The following is a 16,624-nucleotide window of genomic DNA, read 5'->3' as shown; positions in this document are numbered from 1 at the left end:
CAGGACAGCTTAAAACGACGTCGCTCGTACACCGACTAATCACACTGCCTCCTAAGTAATGTCACTCAAAACTGAACAACTACTGCCAGCAACGTCGCTTAAACACTGTTCAGCCACGCTCTAGGTACGCGTCAGCCTGCTGTGACGGCAAACAAATGACACATGGCCCGTACTGATTGCCAGAGGCTCGACACTGCCGATGCTGCTCAGTTAACGCACCTCGGTGAGGTATTTATGCTGGCTAATCTCCAACACACTCCAGTCTTCCTCGTTCTCAGGCAAATTGTGACTGAGGCCGTGCACCAACTGATGCCGCTCCACTTTCACCTCGGCCACAGGCAACACTCGCCAAGGTGCGCCAAGCCCCTCCAATATCGATAGCAGCGAGGTTAATAGAACGGTTGACTTTGTGATCGTTTTCTCCATAGTGGGATCAAACCTGTTGGTCTGCTTGTTCTACAGTACAGTATTTGGTGTTTTGCGGCCGGGAGGAGTTTTTGTCTTTTTCTTTTTTTTTCGTTACGTACAGGCTGTAAATTAAAAATCGCCTACCTCAGAACGGCGTCTGCTCGATTTCTCTTCGTTCCGCAATGTAGATACTTACAAGATGATGTAAAAGCAGCGTTGATAAACACCATCTGAGGTCGCACGACACTAGTTATGAAAGAAAGTTCTGTAGAAAAACTGTCATTCAATTTTATCGGACACTAAGAAAATGGATTGGCTTCTGGAAAATAGTGTCTGAAATTTCCACATAAAAAAGTTTATTTTGTCCTTGATAGCCAAAAAAAGTTCTATTCAGTCCACATTTAAACTACTCGCTATTTTCTTCCAGTTCACAACTCATACACACATTTCACACGCACAGCCGCCAGAAATCTGTCTAAACCCCACCCGAACTAAACAACGTTTTCACAGTCATTAATTTCACCACTAATTTGAGTTATTATATTCGGTCCTTCTTGTGGATTTCTAAAAAAGAAACTGCTCGGCAAAAATGCTCGGCGGTTGAATACTGAAGCATGCCATGTGGATACTATGAAGGCCAATATTTCACTCGAGAATATCGGTCCAACACATTTAGTCAAAATCTCTGAAATTTCGCCAAGCAGTCCTCATCCACAAGTGCTATCGACTTTGTCTGATTTTTATATTATGAAAGCTAAAAATAATTAGTTTTAATATGAAAATCTCAATTAATTCTGCACACTGAGAGTTCGGTTTATATTTTCCATTTATACCAAAAGATAAGCTATCACATTTCCTAACTGAATTTAGTTCCCTAAGTGTCGGCTTTTTTTACTTTTTTAGTAATTTTTTTCTCTTAAGCTACGATAGTTACAATGTTGAAATTTTTACACAATCTTCTCCTAAATAACGAAAGGTAGTGTAGCGATTTTGAAAACGACTGGATAATATTTAATATAATTTATTTAGGTTCTTATAGGTGGTGAATGTACGCGTCCATTAAGAGACCTTAAATAGCTTTCCCACGGCAGGCAGTGACAGATGCTCGTGCGTCTCTCGGTTAGGCCACTAGATGTCAGTCTCCGACGTCACATGCAGCAAGCTGTCCTAAAACAAACGTTCGCTCGCAACCAACTTGCGACGCTACAATGTATCGTAGGTCATCTAGACCACAGCATTAAAACATTTCTTAAATAAAATCTAGCCACACAAAAAGCTTTTGTAGCGACTTTTGGTCGAGAAGTTTCGCCCCACGTCGAAGGTTTGTGTTTGCCTATGCGGTGTGGCGCGACAGGTGAAGCTGACGCTGCCCGAGGTGGACGCGGACCTGTGGGTGACGCTGATCGAGCAGTGCCTGATGCTGGCGCTTATCCTGGGGCGCTGGATGCTGCCCAAGGGTGACCTGACGCGGGACCAGCTCTCCCAGCTGCTGCTCGTATACATCGGCACCGCCGCCGACATCATAGAGTTCTTCGACTCCTTCAAGGTACTCAAAACCCTGTGTACCACTTCACAAACCAAAATGAGATGCGCAGTGGACGGCAATGTATTAATCCAACTACCTTCAGCGACCCAAGTCGAATAATTAATGGACAATACACATCCCACCCATGCCAAAACCACCCCTGATGTAGGGAAAATTGTGTAATTTCCAGTTCTATTGACACTAACAAGGGAACCTCCCCATCGCACCCCCCTCAGATTTAGTTATAAGTTGGCATTGGATAGGCCTTGAGAAACTGAACACAGATCAATCGAGAAAACAGGAAAAAAGTTGTGTGGAACTATGAAAAAAATGTACAAACGGAGTAGTCTATGAGCAATATAGGCAGCATCATGGATAGCATGAGCTCGAGAGGGCCGTAGTCCCGTGGTTAGCTTGAGCAGCTGCAGAACGAGAGATTCATGCTTCAAGTCGTCCCTTGAGTGAAAAGTTTACCTTCTTTATTTTCGCAAATTAGTGATCTGTCCGTTCGTTCATTGACGTCTCTGTCCATAGTAATAAGTTTAGTGTCTGCGTTTTGCGACCGAACCGCAAAACCTACATCTACATCCGTACTCCGCAAGCCACCTGACGGTGTGTGGCGGAGGGTACCCTGAGTACCTCTATCGGTTCTCCCTTCTATTCCAGTCTCGTATTGTACGTGGAAAGGATTGTCGGTATGCTTCTGTGTGGGCTCTAATCTCTCTGATTTTATCCTCATGGTCTCTTCGCGAGATATACGTAGGAGGGAGCAATATACTGCTTGACTCTTCGGTGAAGGTATGTTCTCGAAACTTTAACAAAAGCCCGTACCGAGCTACTGAGCGTCTCTCCTGCAGAGTCTTCCACTGGAGTTTATCTATCATCTCCGTAACGCTTTCGCAATTACTAAATGATCCTGTAACGAAGCGCGCTGCTCTCCGTTGGATCTTCTCTATCTCTTCTATCAACCCTACCTGGTGCGGATCCCACACTGCTGAGCAGTATTCAAGCATTGGGCGAACAAGCGTACTGTAACCGTGCGATTAGTAGACGAAAGGACGTGCCTCTCCAATGGGAACCGAAAACATTTGATCCCTAGGTCATAGGTCAACCGATTCCTCCACAGGAGAACACGTCTGATATATTCTATACGACACTGGTGACGGCATGTGCGTTACATGGCAGGAATATGTTGTCGACTCACCTAACTTGTACACTCGGCGAATGGGTAAAAAGATTCTTCTACCTTGCCCGATTTAGGTTTTCTTGTGGATGTGATAATCACTCCCAAAAAATGACGAAAACATAAGAGTTTGTCACATAAACTGAAAATAAAAAAAATAAATTTTTCACTCGAGGGAAGACTTGAACCAAAGATCTCTCGTTTCACAGCTGCTCATGCTAACCACGGGACCACGGCAATCCTGAGCTCCACCTACCCTTGATGTTGCATATCTTGGGCATGGAGTACTCAGTTTGTATATTTTGCTTAGTTTTTCATAGTTCCACATAACTACTTCCTGTTTTCTCGATTGATCTGTGTTCAGTTTCTCAAGGCCTATCTACTGTGCCAACTTACAACTATATCTGAGGAGGGTGCGATGGGGAGGTTCCCTCGTAAGCACAACGGACAAGAAATTAGTCACCCTCTGGAGACGTCACCTTAATACCACCTAATATTGTATCCAGCCTTGATAATGACATTAATTCTACGAGGAAGAGGTTACACAGACTTCTTCAGGTATGCAATAGCTAGTTGATGAGATCCTATAGACCATGTGCGATAGTGTGAGTGTCCTTCAAACCCAGAACTTAAGCATGCAGCGTTGTGAAGAAGGCTATCGTCTTTCTGAAAGACAGTGTCTCAGCATAACTATAATGAGCAAATAGCAATGCTAGATCACCGAGAATGTCAAAATAATAAATCTTTCATGTTAACGGTAAGTGGATCCAAGTTATGCTACTCCAAAATTCGTTGAATCACCTCTGGCCTGAACTACAACCGCCACACACTGTGTTAAAAGCCTAACTGGGCCATCTGTCCACACACTCCATCATTTGGAAAGTAGCACAGTCGCCACCTGTGAGACAACGCAACAAGCCTTAGGTCAGGTTCTGTACAGTTTCTGTGGCTTTAGCCCAATTAATTCGCGTAACTTCAGGTGCTGCTGTGAGAAACGGCCTTTTGCGAGGTTCCCGACTCCGTGTCCATCACACGCAGTTTCATTCGCAATGTTTCTTTTGGAAATGTATACGATGGATATTTTGTACATATGTGGGTCCACAGCCTCCAAGAATTTTGTGAAAAAAAATAGGCTGTACAATTATCCTCCATTCATTGTACAGTTGGCCAGTTTTGACCTTAACTCATTTTCAGGGGCTTAGAAAAGAATATACAACACGCTCTCGTCTACATTATATATATATATATTCCACAGTAGTAGTCCATCTTGCATGTAATAGGCATTATGCAGTGTGTCGTATGTGTTGTATCATACAATCGAAAACGCATGCCAAATGTGAAATACATTACGATCTAGAGACATCATCGTAGAAGCATATAATCACATCGTATTGTGTGTGAACCACAAGAACTCTAATACTTAATGAGTCTGAAATCAGCTGTTCTAAGTTTTAACAAAGATACGTTCAAAGGCAACACAGATACCAGTCGATAAGGTGCATCTTTGTATATCACTGTCTTTGCCATCAGACGAGGTGGTGCAGTGGTTAGCACTCTGGAACTGCATTCTGGTGGACGACGATTCAAATACGCGTCCGATCACTCTGATTTAGGTTTCCCGTGATTTCCCTGAATTGCTTCATGTAAATACCGGGATGGTTACTTTGAGAGGGCACGGCCGTCTTCCTTCCCTATCGTTCACTAATACTACGGGACCGATGACCTCGCTCTCTGGTCCCATCCCCCAAATCAACCAACCAACCAACCAACCCAACCAACCATGTTTCGCTGACATGCCAGTAAGTGAACATTATCTTATGTACGAAAACAGATTTCGTGTAACTTGTGTTACAGCATCAAAATAATTAATGAAACATGTTACAACGACAAAGCGGACGTGAAAATACACATTAGAAAACAATACTTAAATGTATTGCAGGTAGAAATCCTAGTATATATTTTAAGTGACAATCAGTACTGAAAGGTTATAAGAACGATATAGCAAGGGAATAAAATAATGTGCAAAGGGTTGGTTTTGTCAAGGATAACAGAGATCAGAGGAGGTTAAAAATTGCAGTATTACCTGTCTAAAATGCAGTACATATACCCTTGGTACAGAAATACGTCACCGTAATCAAATATAATAAATCTTTGCAATGGATGCTCTTGAGTGCAGTATAATGGTAAAAGGAGTCTGACTGAAACTAATGTCAATCTGATTGTTTATGAAAAGTGTAAGTGACGTAATTGGGTTGTCAAGTTACGTATAAATGACACGTGAACATACCTTACGTGCCTGTACAGAACATGGCAATGCAAGGCATACAGCAATTTTACAATAAATAATAATTACAAACAGGTTTTTAATACAATACCTTGGTATATAGTCACAAGTGGTCCACACGTCTGCAAATATTATGCATCACATCGGTGTAAAATGTAACAGTGCACCAAGTAACTGAGACGTACATTTAATAATTTTTTCATAATGCGGGGCCACAGTCATATATATTTCCTAAAAGTCGGTACCGCCATTAGACTTATTTATTTGCAGTGTTACATTTACACTTACACAATCATGATTTCGACTTCAAAGTGCCATTATCAAATGTTTTAAGTGTTATACAGTGCCTAAGATGGCATACTGTCGTATTTAAAACACACTAGTAGACATTATCTAAGAGTCGATATTTCTGGTAAAGCCTACTGCTTTATTTCGTCACCGAGTATACCATCCTGACTGGTATACTCAGTGATGAAATATCGACCCTTAGACACTATGTCTAATAGTGTGTTTTAAATACGACAGTGTGCCACCTTCGGCACTTTATAACACTTAAAACATTTGATAATGCCACTTTGAAGCCGAAATCATGATCGTGTAATTGTAAATGTAACACTGCAAATAAACAGCAGTCTAATGGCGGTACTGGTTTTAAAGTGAGGCGTACATGTTATAAATCGAAAGATACGTCAAACGATTACTGAAATGATAGGTCTCATGTACGAAAGACACTTACATTCTCAGTTGGTATACCATGGTACTTGACACGTGCTGTAGCTAAATTACAGTTAATAAATGGATTTACAAAATTTAGTTTTGAGTAGTGCAATACATAGTAGGAAAAACATTTGTAACCCTGATTTCGCTAATTCGAAGCTACCTCCTATACTGTGACACCCAACACAAGTGTATTTAGTGTTGACTAAATATGGTCCACAGACATATTTGCTGTCTTTATACATAAACGCTACTATTTTTCTCTCTACATCCTTCCATTTGACAAGTCTTGCGAATGCTGCTGTGTTGCAGTACTGTATTAGGCAGTGTACTTAATATTTTGGACTCTGGTGTCCTTACAGGCTGAAGCCAAATCTTCTACCAACTTGTATACAAACTGACGTCTGCTTAGTTTACAGCCTATTACTTCCTTGTAGATTACCCATGCATTAACAGCTGTAAAGTCCAATATACTGGAAAAAGATTATAGTGGGACGCGACATTCATACTTCACAGTATAAAGCCTAACCATTTGGTCGATGACGTCAACAATGTACATGCCGTTATTTTAGTACGCCTCTACTCTGGTAGTTGTTGAAGATGATGTTCATCGCTAGTAGCTGTGCCATGCACTGAACTCAAAAGTAGCAGACATTCGTTCTTTTTCCCCTAACAGCAGGTTGGTCATATCAGCAGATATATTTGTGTGCAAAGGTGCTACAGCAGATTTTGCTGACTGAGGAATTTCCCTTCTAGATTTCTTCACTGTGTCTACAACTCTTGTACTCTTAAGTTTCAAACGTCCTGAAAATACGTGTGAGTCTCTGGTCATGTTTGCCTAGATAAGGAAAACCGTTCACCAGGTATGTAGAATTAGTATCAACTACAAGACAAAACTATATCCGAATTGGTCTGGTTTATTCTCTTATACTGAAAGAAATCGCATCTAACCTTGCCTGAGAACAGTTACTCACCCACCACGATATTTTCGTTTGGAATGTGACCACGTCTTGGAAACGCCATTATGATGAAACTGAAATGTGGTCAACATAAAGTGCATCACTTGAGAAGTAAAACTTCCTTACTCATTGAGAAAGGGTCTTAAAATTGTCAGGAAGGCAAACAACTGTGAACAGGTCCGAAAGCTATTGGTCACGTGCCTGTACTGGTAAAGAATGACTGGCGTTGGTCCTTCTAGCAGGAGGTCATTATGATACTTCTCAGAAAGGTCCTAAGTACTTAATTCTCTGCAGACGTGTACCTGACAAATATTTGTCATAAAAAAGAGAGCTTCTTATTTCCTTTTTCCTTGAATACAAAAATAAAGGCGAACTTTGTAGAGTGAACCATTTACAAAAGAATCTCCTACAGCCAAGCACCAGTGAAAACGATGGGTGCAGTGCTCTCCGTATGTATGGGAAGCCGCTTAATTCGCTGAGGGCGCTTCAGAGCCCTGTGCAGGGTGTCCTAAATGCTGTGACCTTGTTTGGAGGACGAGGCGATCAGCCGCGACCCGGTGCTGGTGCTGCTGACGCTGGCCATCTGGTCGTGGAGCCTGCTGCAGTTCACCGTGGTGCTCACCGCCACCAAGTCGCGCAAGTCCAGGCTCGCCACCACCGTCACCGCCGCCCCAGCCTCTCCGGATCTCAGGCAAGCGCTTACCCTGTGAGGGCAAACCCTCACAGTAGTCGCTAGTCTCCGTAAATAATACTCTTGTCTTAAGCGTAAATTATACACTCCTGGAAATGGAAAAAAGAACACATTGACACCGGTGTGTCAGACCCACCATACTTGCTCCGGACACTGCGAGAGGGCTCTACAAGCAATGATCACACGCACGGCACAGCGGACACACCAGGAACCGCGGTGTTGGCCGTCGAATGGCGCTAGCTGCGCAGCATTTGTGCACCGCCGCCGTCAGTGTCAGCCAGTTTGCCGTGGCATACGGAGCTCCATCGCAGTCTTTAACACTGGTAGCATGCCGCGACAGCGTGGACGTGAACCGTATGTGCAGTTGACGGACTTTGAGCGAGGGCGTATAGTGGGCATGCGGGAGGCCGGGTGGACGTACCGCCGAATTGCTCAACACGTGGGGCGTGAGGTCTCCACAGTACATCGATGTTGTCGCCAGTGGTCGGCGGAAGGTGCACGTGCCCGTCGACCTGGGACCGGACCCCAGCGACGCACGGATGCACGCCAAGACCGTAGGATCCTACACAGTGCCGTAGGGGACGGCACCGCCACTTCCCAGCAAAGTAGGGACACTGTTGCTCCTGGGGTATCGGCGAGGACCATTCGCAACCGTCTCCCTGAATCTGGGCTACGGTCCTGCACACCGTTACGCCGTCTTCCGCTCACGCCCCAACATCGTGCAGCCCGCCTCCAGTGGTGTTGCGACAGGCGTGAATGGAGGGACGAATGGAGACGTGTCGTCTTCAGCGATGAGAGTCGCTTCTGCCTTGGTGCCAATGATGGTCGTATGCGTGTTTGGCGCCGTGCAGGTGAGCGCCACAATCAGGACTGCATACGACCGAGGCACACAAGGCCAACACCCGGCATCATGGTGTGGGGAGCGATCTCCTACACTGGCCGTACACCTCTGGTGATCGTCGAGGGGACACTGAATAGCGCGCGGTACATCCAAACCGTCATCGAACCTATCGTTCTACCATTCCTAGACCGGCAAGGGAACTTGCTGTTTCAACAGGACAATGCACGTCCGCATGTATCCCGTGCCACCCAACGTGCTCTAGAAGGTGTAAGTCAACTACCCTGGCCAGCAAGATCTCCGGATCTGTTCCCCATTGAGCATGTTTGGGAGTGGATGAAGCGTCGTCTCACGCGGTCTGCACGTCGAGCACGTACGCTGGTCCAACTGAGGCCCCAGGTGGAAATGGCATGGCAAGCCGTTCCACAGGACTACATCCAGCATCTCTACGATCGTCTCCATGGGAGAATAGCAGCCTGCATTGCTGCGAAAGGTGGATATACACTGTACTAGTGCCGACATTGTGCATGCTCTGTTGCCTGTGTCTATGTGCCTGTGGTTCTGTCAGTGTGATCATGTGATGTATCTGACCCCAGGAATGTGTCAATAAAGTTTCCCCTTCCTGGGACAATGAATTCACGGTGTTCTTATTTCAATTTCCAGGAGTGTAGATACAGTAAAGAGAACATAATTTGCCGTTAATCAGAAGTAAGCCGCTTCTTATTTATTTAAGTCTGCAGGCTTCCATGGCCGTTGTCGCTGAAGTTAAAATATTCTGGATTATTAGGCCGCGTCATGTTTCTTCTAAAATGTTCGACGTTTCCACCCCTCTCCTGGGATCGTCCTCTGGATCTGTTGTTCTAGCAGTAGTGGCCGCCAAAAGATCAGAGGAAGATCCCAGGAGAGGGGTGGAAACGTCGAACACTTTAGAAGAAACATGACGCGGCCTCATAACGCAGAACATTTTAACTTCCGCTTCTTATTTATTTTTACTTGAATATAAAAATAAAGGCGAACTTTGTAGATATAAAAGAAACATTTATACAAATTCAGTAGTACATCCCAGCAAGATGTTAAGTCCCATAGTGCTCAGAGCCATTTGAACCATTTTTGAACATCCCAGTACCTCCATCCAGGGATGTAAACAGGTCATATACCAGGATTACACATTGAGTTCTCTTTCACATTTTATGAACATGATTTAGTTTCTGAGCTCTCAACCTCCTGACTGGCTTGATGCTGCTCGCCCTGCATAGCTCTCCTGTGCTAACCTCTTCATCTCAGAGCATAACTTTCAAAAATGTTACAAATGGCTCTGAGCACTATGGGACTTAACATCTGAGGTCATCAGTCCCCTAGAACGTAGAACTTCTTAAACCTAACTAACCTAAGGACATCACACGAATCCATACCCGAGGCAGGATTCGAACCTGCGGCCGTAGCGGTCGCGCGTTTCCAGACTGAACCGCTCGGCCACACCGTCCGGCAGCAGCACTTTCAACCTACGTCCTCGGTTAGCTTCAGATTTATTCAAATTTCTGTCTGGTTGTGTCAGTTGCAACGGACACACATGCTAAGATCAATGAAGCTACTTGTTCCCCACTGTGTACTTTGCTGTATAGAAACTGTTCGTGCCTTTTGCAACCATATTGTGTGAATCATTACAGTTAATCTCGAGATCTGTGGTTCGAGAATGCGCTTGTCAGCCCTAAACTGGTAACTACTATAGTTCTATTTTATATCAATGCAACTGAGACGGATGAAATGCCGGCAGCGGTGGTCTCGCAGTTCTAGGCATGCAGTCTGGAACCGTGCGACTGCTACGGTCGCAGGTTCGAATCCTTCCTCTGGCATGGATGTGTGTGATGTCCTTAGGTTAGTTAGGTTTAAGTAGTTATAAGTTCTAGGGGACTAATGACCACAGCAGTTGAGTCCCATAGTGCTCAGAGCCATTTGAACGGATCAAATAAAAATTTATTCAATTTCTCCAGTAGTGAACAGTTACGGACCTAAGATACCGTAGGAGCATGCCTCGAGTAAGCAACGATTGTATTATTTGTCTCGATCCATGCTACCATCTCTGGAAGCTGCCTACCCTAAAATGTCAGCAACAATAGTACCGGCATATAGGGTTGGAACTTTAATAATGGCAACTAGTTATTTACAGAGAGGTATCAAAAAGGTTTTCGCTTATAATATTAGATTCTGTTGTTTCTGGATCAGGGTCCCTTAACTCAAATCTAAACGTATACATTTTTCCATGGTGTCTCAAAATTTGTATCATCACGGAATCACCCTGTGTATTAGAATAGGCGAAGGCAAATAAAAGAAATAGACGCGAGAAATTAACGCGGTCCAACAACTGTTCCTACCCTAGCCCACACCTCCATCCACCACCTTAAAGTCAACAAATGGCAGTTTGCGAATGCCTTTGATCTTTCCGTGTCGTCAAGGCTTTAGCCACTGTTACGTCATTAACCGATGGTCGGCTATAGCAGATTGTACAAAACCGTTGTGATTTCGATAAGATCAGTACACTGGTACACTGAAACGGGGTGCTTTCAGAACAGGCCTTTAATACTGAAACCACCAAATACAAAAAAACTCTAAGCACCAGTAGTCATTTTCCCGTCGTTTATTATAAGAAATCGTACCGTAAACTACGGGCGTTACACGGATGCTCGGCGTGTAGGCGCTTTAAAACTGTAATCATTGATAAAAAGTAATTTGCAATATAAAAACCATGAAATATGGTCTTCAGTGGTAAAGGCATAATCCAATATGGCGTCTCCCAAGTCCTACTTGCGACGTAACAGCGATCGTGCGTTAATTGCCCAATTTGATCTCCATGAAACAAATATCTGAGTAGTGTTATTTTGCTTTTCGCGCTTGAAAATCCTCTGGAACGTTGAATTGAACGTTATAAAGTCACAAAACCTGAACTGTTCCTCGTCCAGATTTACTTTAGCGTCTTGTGAAAGGACAGTGTAAGTGTTGTTTCTGGGACACAGAGCTAAGCAGTGCACTCGTAACACACTGGACTCATATACGGGAGGTTTGCGGTTCAGTTATCCATCCGACGATCTGGGTTCAACTTCACTAGTTGCTACAACGTCCCAGACTAAAACAGTGATCCAGAAAGTTAGAATGTATTTCTTTTATACCCGGCAATGATCAAAAAATTTTTGGTCTTTAGACTACCGGTTTCGTGGTAAACTAGGCCTAGTTCACATCATATTTCAAACGTGTGCGACTATACTTTGCTCATTTTGTTGACGCGATCACTATGGATTTATTATATTAGGACACGATGTAAAACAGATCTGAAAATGATCGTTTCTGACCGAAACTGGTGGTCTAGGAACCAAACATTTTGTGATCATCGGCAGGACTAAAAAGAATTCGTTGTACGAGGGTTGGAACTTTAATAGTGGCAACTAGTTATTTACAGCTAGTACAAAATGGATACATGTTGCCGGGCGGTGTGGCCAAGCGGTTAAAGACGCTTCAGTCTGGAACCACGCGGCCGCTACGGTCGCAGGTTCGAATCCTGCCTCGGGCATGGATGTGTGTGATGTCCTTAGGTTAGTTAGGTTTAAGTAGTTCTAAGGACTGATGACCTCTGATGTTAAGTCTCATAGTGCTCAGAGCCATTTGAACAGATTTTTGGATACATGTTTCACAGTTTTACTGACCTTCAAAGAAGTTGCCAGCGATGTGAAAGTCGTAGGATACTCTTAGTATTGCCAGTTCTGTTGACAGTTAGAGCGGTGCGGTCTATTTCCCGACGAATTTTTAGTGGTTCTCAAGCGAATGCCGTGAAGTGTTCCCTTCAGTTTAGAAATCGAGTGTAACTTAAGAGGGCTTAAATCAGGGGAGTGCAGTTGGTAGTATAGCACTTGGCAGCGCCTTCAGTCAAACAAATTAGTAACAGCTTGCACTGTACTGCTTGAGCATTGTCCTGCAAAATTGTCAGGTCCTGCAGAAAATGTCATCACTTCGGTCTCTATGCTGTTCATTTTTGGAAAACAACCTACGGCCAGCTTAGAGACAGAAGTGATGACACTTTTTTCAGAACCTGACCATCATTTTTCACCACCATGCTCAAGCACGTACAGTGCAAGCTGTTACTGATGTGTTTGACTGATGGGGCTGCTAATTGCTATATCACCAACTGCACTCCACTGACTTAAGCCCTCGTAAGTTGAACTCGATTTCTAAACTGAAGGAAACACTTCACGGCATTGTCTTCAGAACTGCTAGAAATCGTCGGGAAATAGACCGCGCCGCTCGAACTGTCAACAAGGCCTGGCACACTGCTAAGAGTATCCTACGACTTACACATCGCTGGTAACAGTTTATTCACAGTTCTGGTGACTATTTTGGAGGTCAGTAAAACTTTGAAAGACATATCTATTTTGTACGAGCTGTAAATAGGTAGTTGCCACTATTAAAGTTCCAACCTTCGTAGGTTCAACTTTCCCGTGGTTTCCCTAGGAGTTGTAGCCAAGTGAGAGATAAAAGAACAAAGCCGATTTCCTTCCTCAGCGCACTCTATTGATTCCGTCGGTGAAGGGACGTCAAACTCTAAACTTTTTTAAATTTATTATTATTTTTCTGACTGCTCGCCAGGGGCGGCTGCTGCTCGGTGGACGTGTGGGGCATCGCGCTCAACATGCTGCTGCAGGACGCGCCCTTCCTCGTCTTCCGGCTGCTGCTCATCCTGCACTACCGCATCATCTCCTACATGAACGTCTTCTTCACCTGCAAGAATACGCTCGTCATCCTCCTGCAGCTCTACCGCCTCTACGTCGTACGCGCCGAAGCGGCCGCCGCTGCCAAGGCAAGTATCCCTCCACAAGGCGGCAACCTCATGGCTTCTCATCCGGGCAACTTTATTTGCTAGCTGTGTACCGTGAACTGGCTTCCACCTCCGTTCACTCAAATATTTGAAATAGAACTTTACCGGAATGAAATGCATGAATGTCCCAGAAGGGTTTTGGGAGCGGCGAAACAGATGTGGACCGATACAATTTTAGAAAATGTAAATTGCAGATCGCGATTTGATAAGCGCTCTGTGCTGTATGATTGATTAAAATAAGTCCCTGGTCGTACTATGAGCTAGAAAATCGGGAAAATGGAACTTGTAACCCAATAAATATCGAGATAAACGAGTGATCTGGTGGATTAATAAGATATAACACGTTGCTATCTCAAAATCAGTTCGCCTTGTTAGATACCATTCATAACTACAGACGACCATTGGTACTTTCTAATGGACAGAAAGGCAAATGCGAACAGCCAGGCTTCTCCTAGCCGCTGTCTAAAAATTTGAAGGCCCAGCATTATTTTGTTACACAAGCATATATACTCGAAATCTCTTACTGTTACTCCAAAGACAGGATTTTCGGACACAAAAAGAACTAATTTTTAGAAAGGGGCATTACAGTTCCCGGCATTGTCCGGGTGTGTATTTATTCCAGTCTCCTATGAGCCCATCTCTTCCTCCATCCTCTTCCGATTTATCTCCTTGTTCCTTTCTTTGTCCGCTCCCCCCTTCTCTGCCCGCTCCCCCATCATCCCCCACCTTTGTTTCCTGTCTCCATCTCCTTCTCTCCCCTCCCTCTCTGTTCATCTACCCCTGCCTCTGTCTGGTCCATCTCCTCCTCTCAGCTTCTCCTCATCATCTAACTCACCCCAATAAATGCTGGTGGTTCTTACTGCCACAGTATTTCTTTCCAGGTAGTAACTAACATGTGTACCAAATTATGCTGAAATCGTTCAGAGCTTGAGAATGAGCTTTTTACTCCTGGCTTTGCCAATATACGCACATATATATTTCAGGTGTATGATCTATTGAGAAAATTTATACAACCGGCATTTGAGGCTGACTGCGGAGCTATTCTATCGTCACCAACGTACATTTCGCTTAAGGACAATGAAGATAAGATTAGAGAAATCAGGGTTCATACGGAAGCATATTGTACACAGTCGTTCTTCCCCTGCTCTATTTGCGAATGGAACGGAAAAGGAAATGGGGGGTGGTGGTGGTGGTGGTGGTGGTGGTGGTGGTGGTGGTGGTGGTGGTGGTAGTACAGGGTTCTCTCCTCCATACACTATATGGTGGTTTGTGAAATACGTATGTAGATGCAGACATAGATATATTTAACGTAGTTCACACGTGTCTGTCCACATTTCACATGTATCTCTCACAAATTTCGCCCTCCAGTTTGATTTTAACGCAACTCGATGTCAGACATCGAATCTCCTGAACAGTGTGGTGTACAATCCTATAATTCTATAGGTACGTCTCATGGTATATGTGGCTAATGTGGCGAAAAGTGTTAAGAATATTTTTAGTAGCAGTGAAATAATAAATTGATACGTCTTGCATGATGCAGTCGTTTCTCTCGCATCTCATTGTTTACAACGTCATATCTTCTGAACTATGTGCAGTATAATGATACGTTGCTGTGTAATGATACGTTGCTGGTACATTCAGAAGTATACGTGGATATTGTCTGCAAGTGTTGCGAGTGCGGATAGTAGTAAAGAAGTAATAAATTAAAACGCCGTGCTTCTCGCGGCAGTTTTACTGCATGTACAGCGAAAATGCAGTAAGCGATACATTTTCTTTACTTTCATCATTTTGTGGGGGTTCTCAGCGAGAAAAAGTTTCGTAAAGGTTTGCAATTTTGTGGATAGCTTACTGGATGACTTAAGTGTAACTATTCACCAGTCATGGGCTACAGTCCTTTTTCATCCGTACCAGGGGCGTAGATAATTTTTTTTTTCTTTTGGATGGGTTTCAGTTCTGTTAAAGTTAAAGATGTTCGTCCAGGTCAGTATACCAAAATATTAGCAACTGAACTGTCATAAATTGTTTCAGCGCTTAGAATTCCAACACAATTTGTATCTACTGAAAATTCAGATACAGATGAATGGAGATGAAGGTACTGCGGTAGACAAATTTGCAGTGCTTATTGGTGTTAATGTAATCGCTTCGTAAATCGCTAGCACTTAGCGCCTGCAGCATTCATGTTATGGGACAGTTAATTTCAAATGCTTTCTCAGCATGGGTACCCATATATTGTTTAATATTTCAAATCGGTAAACGTAGCTTAAGTTATTTCTGCCAACAATCAAAGAAACGTCACTTTTTACAGTTGGAGTTGGCACTGGAGATGCGGTAACACAATCGTACCTATCTTCTGAACTGACTATATCAGACTGACAACAAAAAGTGAAACCAGAACTATTTTCCAGTGTTTGTAACGTCTTCACCACTTTCTTTAAGGCATGTATTGGGTGATCCCAAGTTTCCTACTTTACGTTGTAAAATGGTTTAATTTGTGCTTGTCAAGTTTTTTCAAATGTTGGCTCCAAGATAGTTCCTGAAAAGAGGCAATGAACCTGTGAAATATTCGGTGTTGAAGTGTGGCTGCACTGTTGGGTTAAAATAATCATAAATGGTGCGTGTTAAGGTAAAAACTGAAAGTAGTCCAAGTAAGGAGAGCGTTTAGAACATTAGTGTTCTAAGGCGTAATCTGAAACTGAGAAATTATGTGGAATGAAATGTTTAAAAATTCCACAGACTGACACTGGTAATCCTCCAGCACATGGATCTCCAGACTTTTTGCCACTGCGTACCACATGTTTTTTTTTAAGAAATTAGTTTGTAGCACTATAGTAGTTCAGTTTACAACGAACCCTGGTGTGGGAGGAGAGGTGGCCAAGGGCGAGGGGGGGGGGGGGAGGAGGGTGGTGCATCAGGCGACAGACCGACGCCCACGAGAAAGACAGTACGCGACACGTACGTTACGAAGGTGGTCCTTCGCTCGCTCAAATCAGCAGACAAACTACGTTTACACACCTGTTAACTCGTAACTAAGTGTGTCGGTACAAAAGAAAACTGAATCTTCTGCTGGAATCCGCTATTACGGAGTCTTACTGTTATTAGTCCTACAATAAGTCCATGGGCCTACTTGTAATTTGTTGCGGCTGTATTGGCATACAATG

General features: G+C 43.8%; 1 protein-coding gene across 6 annotated transcripts in view; it reads left to right on the top strand.

The window, feature by feature from the left end:
- Positions 1 to 16,624, top strand: part of LOC126278481 (transmembrane protein 26) — a 113,651-nt gene that overhangs the window by 41,795 nt on the left and 55,232 nt on the right. For 3 of the 6 annotated variants that reach the window (XM_049978635.1, XM_049978633.1, XM_049978634.1), the window contains exons 4-6: positions 1,763 to 1,954; positions 7,610 to 7,767; positions 13,238 to 13,452. In XM_049978635.1, coding sequence (XP_049834592.1) covers positions 1,763 to 1,954; positions 7,610 to 7,767; positions 13,238 to 13,452 — 565 coding nt within the window. The remainder of the gene's footprint in view (positions 1 to 1,762; positions 1,955 to 7,609; positions 7,768 to 13,237; positions 13,453 to 16,624) is intronic. The other 3 variants (XM_049978636.1, XM_049978638.1, XM_049978637.1) reach the window with 1 other exon arrangement.

The sequence above is a fragment of the Schistocerca gregaria genome, chromosome 6 (assembly GCF_023897955.1).
Source record: "Schistocerca gregaria isolate iqSchGreg1 chromosome 6, iqSchGreg1.2, whole genome shotgun sequence".
Lineage (NCBI taxonomy): Eukaryota > Metazoa > Arthropoda > Insecta > Orthoptera > Acrididae > Schistocerca > Schistocerca gregaria.
The sequence above is the reverse complement of the archived record's forward strand: the minus strand, read 5'-3'. Positions and strand labels throughout refer to the sequence as shown.